At 50.6% G+C, this 9981-nt stretch overlaps 1 protein-coding gene across 1 annotated transcript in view; it reads left to right on the top strand.

Annotated features, from left to right (window-relative positions):
- The first annotated feature begins 5823 nt into the window (after positions 1-5823).
- Positions 5824-9981, top strand: part of NDUFAB1 (NADH:ubiquinone oxidoreductase subunit AB1) — a 152401-nt gene continuing 148243 nt past the window's right edge. Inside the window, exon 1 of the mRNA XM_069647384.1 lies at positions 5824-6195. Coding sequence (XP_069503485.1) covers positions 6031-6195 — 165 coding nt within the window. The 5' untranslated portion in view covers positions 5824-6030. The remainder of the gene's footprint in view (positions 6196-9981) is intronic.

Here is a 9981-nt window from a genome sequence, read left to right as displayed (position 1 = left end):
GTCCCTCAGGGTGCTACAACCCCCGGACTCCCAGTTCCAAAACGCCCCTTCCTCTAGTCCTGGGGTAAAGTCACAATTTTTAAAGATCGGGGTAAACGGTGAGGGGAGGGTCGTGATTCCTCTCCTAACCACTGCCCTATCCCAATTATCCACTACACCCTTCGTGATTGCGCTTAAGTAAAGGTGGGGTGGTCTCAACCTTCGTGGGAGCCACAACACCTCTCCTAAATGGCGCCGAGCAACAGCTCTGTCCATTTTTACCCAATGTTTGAGATATTCCGCCGAGAACCACTCCCTGATGACTCTAAGCTGCGCAGCCTCGTAATAGCGACGAAAGCCATCCCCCCCCCAACGCCTAGAGGCCGTTAGTAAGTGTTTGGACAGGCGCGGCCTCTTGCCCTCCCAGACAAAGTACTTGACCGCCCGATCCAGTTTTTTAAAAAAGGTTTCTGGGACCGGTAAGGGAATAGCCTGGAACAAATATAAAAGACGGGGAAGAGTAACCATTTTTAGAACCGCCCCCCTCCCCAACCAGGAAATCTTCCGGGCCCCCCATTTCCTCAAATCCTTTTTGATTGCCCCTAATATGGGCTCATAGTTTGCCCCAACCCAGCCCAATAACGAGGGCGTTATCCAAACCCCCAAGTAACGAAGCCCAGCCGGACTCCACTTAAACGGAGAGAGTGATCTTATCTCTTCCGCTTCCCCCTCCCCCAAAGACAAGTTCAATAGTTCGGACTTCTGCAGGTTGACGCGCAGCCCAGACACCTCCCCAAATTTGGCAAGTAGTTCTATGTTGGCCTTAATGGACCCCTTAGGATTTGTTAACGAGAGTAACATATTGTCCGCAAGTGCTGCTACCTTATGCTGGGCCCCCCCGAACAGTATCCCTCTAATGTTGTCCGCCTCTCTTATTGCCTGGAGAAGCGGTTCCAGATATATTGCATAAAGCAATGGGGAGAGGGGACACCCCTGTTTTGTCCCCCGCCGTAACCGGAATGACCTAGTCATCTCACCATTCACCAGGATTTGCGAGGTGGGATTTCTATAGTTGGCAACGACCAAGTCTATAAACCCCGACCCTAGGCCCATTCTCGCCATCACCTGGAATAGAAGCGAACACTCCACCCGATCAAATGCTTTTTCTGCGTCAAGCGCCAACAGGATCGCCGGAGTGTTCGTTTTCCGGGATTTCTCCACCAGATGGGCCACCCTCCTGATGTTATCGGAAGTTTGTCTTCCCAGCACAAATCCTGCCTGGTCCTGGTGAATAAGGGAAGGCAAATGCTTTTCCAGGCGCCTCGCTAATATCTTAGTGAACATTTTGGCCTCAGTGTTGATAAGAGCGATCGGGCGGTAGGAGGTGCAGTCCTCCGGGTCTTTCCCCATTTTATGGATAAGAGAGATTTTGGATTCCTCCATAGTGGGGGTGATCCCACCTTCACCGCGAAATGTGTTGAATAGTTCTGTTAAATGCGGGACCAGCTGGGGAGAATACATTTTGTAAAAGGAGGCTGGGAAGCCATCGGGCCCGGGGGTCTTATTGAGTGGAAGGGACACGATAACGGAGCGCACTTCGTCCTCGGAAATGGGACGGCCCAGCTCTTCCTCAGATAGGTGTGGGAGGAGCATGTTCTCCAGGAACTCTTTCTGCAGCTGAGGGTGCGGGGCCTGCGACGAGTACAGCGCCTCATAAAACCCCACTAGCCTCTCCCGTATCTCTTCAGCCCTCGTGAGCCTCCTACCTTCAGCATCTTTGATTGCCGAAATAACCTTCTGCTCCTTCTGCCCCCTCAGAAGGCGGGCCAAAAGGGAGTCCGCTTTGTTAGCATTGGCATAGAATCCTTGCCGCACTCTCAACATAGCGCCTTCCGCTAGTTTAGTCCTTAGGATCTCCAACTGTCCCTCCACCAGCCTGTACTCCCTATAGGTCTTTCTTGTGGGGTTTTCCTGTACCCGTGCTCTGGCCTCCTCAACCTCCCTTTGCAACTGAGTCTCCAACCCCCTCAACTGCCTGTTTCTCTCCGCCTTCATAGCGATGAGCTCCCCCCTTAAGGTCGCCTTGAAGGCGTCCCACCTCGTACTCTGACTGGTGTCTGAACCCTTGTTTCTCACAAAGAAATCCTGGATCCTGTCCCTTATCTCCTCCCTCAACACGTGATCCCTCAAGAGTTCCCCCGGAAACTTCCAACTCCAGACCCCCGGCTGTCGTCCCCCGAGATGCATGGTCATCTGCACTACCTTATGGTCAGCTATCCCCAATGGGCCCACCTCCACGGCCTCCACTTTACCCAGCAAACTGGCAGATACCCAAATGTAATCAATACGTGACTGGGTTTTGTGGACGTCAGACAGGAAGGTAAACCCCTCCTTTCCCCCCTGAGAGCTCGCCAAACATCTCTTAACCCAGCCTCCTCCCATCTCTCCTTTAATTGGGGAGACGCCACCGCGCCACCTCCCGCATTTTCCCACCGCGATCTGTCCCACCCTCTATCCCAAGCAAGGTTGAAGTCTCCCATCAATATCACTTGCCCTCTCGCGAAGTCCTCCAGGGTATTCAAAGTTTCCCGCAGGAATTGATCCAGACCTGCAATGGGGCCGTACACTGAAGTGATGGTATAACACACGCCCTGTATCTCCCCCCTAACTATAATATACCTCCCGTCCCTGTCCCTAAGGATATCCTGGGGTCTAAAGTTGATGCCTCTCCTGAAAGCGCAGGTGGGTCTCCTGCAATGCCAACACATCTGGTTTATGGGTTCTGGTGAATTGCTCCAATTTTTTCCGATTGAGTAGGGGAATTCAGCCCCCTCACGTTATGTGTTAGCCACCTGAAAGCCCCGGAAAGGTCTCTGGCCCCTTCCTCCACTCGGCGCTCGCCTTGTCCGGAAAGCGCCCGTCAGTCCTCCTCTCCACTTCTCCCGGAACGGGCACAGGAGACTGCCCTCCCCTTCTCCCCTTCTCATCCCTGCCCCACTGTTCTCCCAAGCTCGTCCCCACTCAAAGAACGCTGTGGTTACCCCCCCTTCCTCCCCACCCTGCAACCCCAACTTAGGGTGAGTCCGTCCCCTCCCACCTCGCCCCTCCCTCCCCTTCCCTACCTTCACAGACAGTTCTGCCCTTATTCGTCCCAAGATGGTCTGATCACCACTAAGCGCCTCTCCCCCCCCCTCCCTTTCCATTGAAAGCTTACGAGACCCACCACCCCTATCACTCCTATCGTTCAGGACCCCCCTTGCGCTCCCCCCTCCACCTCCTCGGTCATCCCTGAGAGACGTGACTGAGCTCTCTTCTGAGGTTGTTTTCTTTTTTCCCCCACTGTAGACCATTTCCAAGGCTTCGACCCAGGCCTGGGGTCGCCTGCATGGGGGGAACCCCGGTCCGGGATACTCTCCAGGTCGACCTGCAGAAGCTTGGCTCCTTCCTGTACCGTTGTGATGCGCTTTGACATTCCCTCCCATTCAAACACCAGGCCGAACGGAAAGGTCCAATTGTATCTGATGCCTTTATCGCTGAGTACCTTCAGGACGGGTCCCATCAGTTTCCTTTTCACTAATGTGCTGTTCGCCAAATCCTGATAAAGCGCTATTTGCCGGCCCTGGTATGTTATCGGTTCTCTCTGGCGCGCTTTCCGAAGGACTGCCTCTTTCTGGGCGTACCTGGCAAAGGCCGCCATGACATCCCTTGGCCTTGGGGCTGCCCCTTTCGGAGCCCTCCCCACCGTGTGAACACGGTCGAGCTCGACCTGCTCCGGGGAGTCTATACCCAAAATGTCCGCAAAGATAACCTGCATCACTCCTTTTAGGTCCTTGTCTACAAACGATTCCGGCAACAGCTTCACCCTTATGTTAATTCTACGAGACCTATTTTCCAAATCTTCAACTTGTGCCTCCAGGTTCCGAGTGGCGACATCTAATCTTTCGATAGCCTCACTATTGGCGGTGATATCTTTATCAACGTCCTGTAAACCTTTCTCCAGCAGATCGGTTCTTTCACCCAACTGTCCCATTTCTTGCCGGATCTCTTCTAGAGCCTCATTCAAATCCGCTCTCATGAGCTGAAATTGGTCCTGGAACGTTCTAGTGAGGTTGGTCTGCAAATTGTGTATCTCGCTCAAGAAGTCTTGTTTTGACATCAGAGCGGACGCCCGCTCAGCCTCCGATTGAGTGGGGACCACTGCCCCTTCTTGGTCATTTTTCGTCCCTGCTCCAGTGTCCTGCGGGCCCATAAAGAGCGAAGGGAGCCGGACATCTCGCTCGTGCCCAGGTGGGCACGTCCACTTTTACCCTTCGCTTTTGTAGTCATGCCTCCTGCGCTCAATCTTCTGTCTCCTTGACCCCTGTCTCTGGATGCGCCTGCGGAAGGCCCCCACCGTAGGGGTCGGGCCTCTTGTGTCCCGGCGGTTTCTTTTCCCGCTAAGGTTGCTCTCTAGACTTCACTGCCCCCCCGGGGTCCACTGCCCAAGTATTTCCACTCCAGGTCTGGCCTCTCAGGTGGTCAAAAAACAAGCTGCCTGCTTCCAGAATTTCGAGAGACTCTGTATCTCTATGCAGCTTACTGCTTGAAATCCGGGGGGCACTCCCCCTGCAAAGCCAGCCCAGCACTCGGGCCCGCCAGAGCACCCCCGAGGGTGACTTCCTCCCCGGCGGGGTAGCGGCCACCAGCTTTCCACCCTCCCCCCCGTAAATGGTCTCACTCACCGCCCTCTGCCGGCTTCTTCCTTCCCTTCCTCAGTGCCGCCAAATCCGGGGGCAGTTCTTTCCTGAATAGCCGGGGGCTGGGCCTGGGCCCCCACTCCACAGAATTCTCGCTGGGGTCCCCTGAGAATCCGCAGGGAACGGCGCGCGGGACCGATAGCCCCTCCGCCAGCAGGGCCGTCCCGCAGGATCTGCTTCGCCGTCCCCCGAGGCCCCGGACAGGGACAGCACAGTGACGCAGCATCAGCTCCTCCACGGCCTCTCCGCGGCTCCCGCGATCGTACTCCTCAGCCGCAGGCAATCCTATCGGGCTTGCTGCTTCCACAGGGCCAGCCCCCCGCAAGTCTCACGCCGGGGAGGGGGCCGCCCCGACAGCTCCTCCTCTGCTGCGGGGATTCGAATTTCGGGAGTTCGCTTCTCTCCCCGCGATCAGGCCCGGGGAGTCGCGAGCACCGGCGGCCGCCAGCCGCCTCTCTTCGATCCTCTGATGCCGACCCGCCGGCACTCGCCACCTCCAGCTCTCCCAGTCTCTCACATGGGGGGCCCTTTCAGTGTAGTTTATCCCGCTGGCGGGGTGGTGGGCACCTTTTTGCCTTTGGGGTGCGGGAGCTCGGTCAGCGCGGTCACTCTAAGCCGGCGGCCATCTTGGAAGTCCCTATTTACTTGTTTTTAATCAAAATTAAAGATTTTTATAAAAGGATACATTTGTTATACAAATAAACAAAATACAAATAAATACCCCCTGCAACTGGCTAAGCTGTGTGTGACCACAGCACTGTCTGTACCTGCTGGGTGACCCCAGCACTTATTGGGCTGGCCTGTATGAAGACAAATCCAGCCACTACAACCCCCAGCCTCTGCCCCCCATAAAGTGAACTTTAATTCATTTATGTTCTGACCAATGTTACTTTCCAAAATTGTGCTTTCAAATGCATCAATTGACGACATGGGGAAATCTCCTGCACGAATATCACCTTCATTTCAGTTTTGAAAAGTTGACAGGCATGTTGTTTAATTAAAAGTTGGTGCAATTATCTAAATCGGGAATATTTTGGGTTCAAGTACAGCCTCTGGCAAAGCCGTGTTGCAGTAATTCAACAAAGGTCTCCCCTCTCTTGAAACCGGCTGCCTGCTGCGGCCGATCTAGCCAACCACAAGCTATCACAGTATGTCGGAAGACATTCTAGCCACAGCAGTAGATCTCATTAACTCTTTTCTCTATGGTCGCGCAGGCTTTCCCCGGGTAGACTGTCTGTCTTCTTAGACGGCGTGTCTCTATGCTCCAGTAGACTGTGCCTTTGCCCTTCCTGTGCGGTGCCCTGTGTGAGTAGCCATGGCGTCGCGTGCCCTTTGGTGCTGTGTTCGCAACGCGGGCTTGCTTCGCATGTCCAGGGCTGCTGTGCTCAGCAGAGGCGCCACGCTCCACAGATTCACCGATCTTTGCAGGGATATTTCCTCAGTCGGCCTGTCCCGTGGCCGAGTCTTGCCTCCATCTCAGGTGTGTCTGGGGGTAATATGTAAGGGTCACTGTACATTTGGAGGTCTATAATTCTCGAGGGTGGCACTGAATGACAGTATGATATTGAACGGTGTGTGTGTCAACAACAATTTGATGGAGGCATTGCCAAGTCTACGCGAGGGGTCATGGAAGGCTGCCTGGTCTCTGGGAAGGGTGCTAGGTCGCTGTTGAAAATAGTAAATGGGTGCATCCTGTCAAAATGCACTGCCACTGCGCCAATAAGGGAATGGCACATGTTGCAGACTTATTTAGCAGTACCAGGGTGCAGAAGGTGTGTGGTTTATTTATTTTTTTAATTTTAGTTTTTTTTAGTTTAAACTTTGTCTTCAATATGATTAAATGCATTTCTTAAATGTCCAGTATTTTTCATTATAAAATGTCACGCTAATAATTTTAAATTCCGGAATGGTGCTGTTTCCAAGGCTGTAAACCCCCACCACCCTGTGTCTTGTTTGGGCAGTCGAACAGCCCATTTGAAGGACTCTTTGACCTCCTACACTATTGTAGGAGTTGAAAACCATTTGTGAGCATTCTTCACCCCCCCCCCCCTCATTAAGCAGCGCGTTGAGGCACCTGTGTGTGGGATGTTGAGGCAGGGTGTAACACTTTAGCCTTAGTCAATATTTCAGTTTCCATGATGATTCAATTTTAGTTTCTATTATTGTCGTGAGTAACGTTACACAATTTAAATGTTTTTTAATGTACATTTCCTGTGTTAGTGTCCAAAGTTTACATTAGTACTGAACTACTTTTAACTAACATCATAATGTCGCAGTAGCACACGCACTGAGCTGCAAAGATGTATCCCGCGCTTCATTTTTGGCGCATCCAATCATGCAACACGTCTTTATTGAAGGCGTCACATAACCAAACCACCGAGCACCTCTTTATCCAGGAGAAATGCTGACACCGCTGTACGTGTACTGTCACTTTATAATGTAATTGTACTGGTACAACAGGTTTGCACTTAACTGAAGAGGTTGCACTGCAGAGGCAGACATACCATGCACCTGTTGCTGTACCTTCATAAGCACAACATATCTACTTTTGTGCACCCTATCGTTTTTTTCTGTATCCTACTGTTTGTTCTGCAGAGTATTCTTTTCCCTGTACCTGTTTTCTTTACGTACACTCTGCTGCGACTCATTGCAGAGCTACCTTCTACGCATACCCGGGCTATCTACTCTGTTGCTCATCAGTTCCCGTAAAAGATGGATAGGAGCGGATTGACACAGATAAAACATACACCCTTTAATTCCTTTATGGAAAATGGACAAGTTGCCATTGTATGTAAGGTAGTGGTGCATCTTTTGATGCTGTACGTTGGTAAAACATTAACTTCTTTTGGACCACTCGGAAACTACTTGCCCAGTGAGCTTCTCCTGACCCCATCAGTCGAGAGAGTGGTATAGTCTAGAGGGCACTATGGTAAGAAGCCTATTTGCTGGATCGTCTCCTTCCTTAACTAGGGAATGGAAACGCTCATGTCACCTTTCAGGTCACATCCTCGCAACCTGACATGCAGTGTCCTCCAAGGTTACAGCATCTCTGCAGCATATACATGGCCCCTCTCTTCGATCTCTTCAGAAACACAGGCCTTGCATGCTTCAACTACACAGATGCCCAACTCTTCTACAAATAAACCAACAACCAGAATCTTGGATGACCTTGAACAAACTTGATCTTGACCCAGCCAGAACGGTACTCGTGATATGAGGCACAACACCTCCTATTTCCACAGTGATTCCCCAAGCGAGATTTGATGGGCCGCTGGCAATTGTCTTCTCATACTGTGAGGAACCTTGGAGTCTACACGGATAGCAGCCTTACTCTAGAACAATGGGTGTTAACCATTGTAAGGAGCTACTTCTTCTAACCCTGCAATGTATGACACATTATGCCCTTTCTGAATTTCACGCAGATTGCTGGTACTTTCAAGGCTTTCCTATGAAAATTTATAATTTTTTTACATTTTTATTTATAAATCGAACTTGTAACGCGCACGATCACCATAGGCATCTTGGTAAAGGTAATAGGAGAAAAGGCTTTTAGTCAAAAAAGTGACTGAAATAATAAAGTTTTGAGGGACCTCCGAATAAGAGATGACCCTCAAGACGAAGGGCAGCACATTCTAAAGGGTGCTTGTGGCTTTTGAAAAAGCACGCCCCCAAGTCTCGCTCTGCGATATCTAGGGGTCACCAGACGGCGAGCCGAGCTGCATCTCAAAGGTCTCTCAGGAATATAATGCACACGTTTCTCCTGACTGTAGTCTGCGCCTTGATGATAGTAGGCGCGATGGACTATACACAGGGATTTAAATTTGATGTGGGCAGCCACTGGGAGCGGAAAAAGGGGTGCCTGTGGCAACCTGGGTCGCCATGTTTTGGAGAAGTTGAAGCCAGTTGATTCACATGGCTGAGCCAGGTAGAGCGCATTACAATAGTAAATACGGCGGTTAATCAAAGAAGCGGCGACCACCGGCCAAAGAGGGTCTGGAAGAACAGGCAATACTTTAAGCAGGGTCCTCAAGATAAAATGGCCAATTTTACCTTGTACTCCCTGAATGTCGACTCAACAAACTTCAAGTCCAAAATGTAGCAGCTGGATTAATCATAAAATCTAAAAAAACAATTTGAAAATATCAGCCCTGCTCTCTGCACACTTCACTGGTCCCCAATCAAAAAGAGGATTCACTTAAAAATTCTGCATCGTTCACTGGTCCTACCATTGCAGCGGCCCAGAATCCGCAATGAATTTCAAACATTACATGCCTTCAAGAACACTGAGATCCATCAACGGCTCATTAGTATTGATGTCCACCTTGAACCGAAACGGTATGGAGGTTCATCCTCCTTTCTTCTAGCCACCAAACTAAGGAACGTTCTACCCAAACACCTCTGAACATCAGTTTGCTTAACTTGCAGCTAAAAATCTTGCATCGAACTGAGCTCAGCAAAAACAAAAGCCCTACTAACTTCTCAATTTCGCTCCATGTAACCCTTAAAAATTGTAGAAAAAACAGGATCCATATCCAACACCGACCTGACAGACTTAACAATTGACACTGACACAACTGTAACCAAAACTAACGTGCTACCTCAAATGCAATGAAACCTATTTCATGCTTCCCACCCCACTGTGTTGTGCATACTAACTCACTCCTGGAGGGTACCAAATGGATTCACTACTAACCCAACTAGTTACTTCACACCTTTCCTCCACTAACCCAGGCCTCAAAATATTCTCTAGCCAATGGTTAGTGAAAATTAGAACTTGACGAATAAGAAATGGCGTGTGGTGTCCACTTTACGCTACACACACACAGCCTACTTGCAGTACCTCCGATCAGATTTTGAAATGGCACTATTTTATTCATTAAACTCCTACCATGCCAACAGAAGCTATGCACTTTGGCAACAACCCCAGATGTTTGACATCCTGGACACCCTGCTTTACAAATGGCACCAGCAGCAAGATGGCTGTGTTTTTGCGATAATTCCTTGAAACCTATGGAATTCCAGACTGCACTCCCAAATCACCAGCTGATCAGCTTTCCATTAGGTTTGTGCCACCTCTGTTATTGGATCCCTGCGCCAATTACTTCGATATGCTGAGTCGGTAAAGCAAACGCAGAACACCTTCTCATTGGACTATACACACATGGTAAAATGCTTTAGGTTGGCCCCTAAACAAATGTACACTTGGGGAGAAATGAGGCTCAGGCGATAACCAGCACAATACCCCCTATGAAGAAGCGGAGGACAC

Source organism: Ambystoma mexicanum, chromosome 2q (assembly GCF_040938575.1).
Source record: "Ambystoma mexicanum isolate Mex_15411 chromosome 2q, UKY_AmexF1_1, whole genome shotgun sequence".
In the NCBI taxonomy this organism is placed as follows: Eukaryota; Metazoa; Chordata; class Amphibia; order Caudata; family Ambystomatidae; genus Ambystoma; species Ambystoma mexicanum.
The sequence above is the reverse complement of the archived record's forward strand: the minus strand, read 5'-3'. Positions and strand labels throughout refer to the sequence as shown.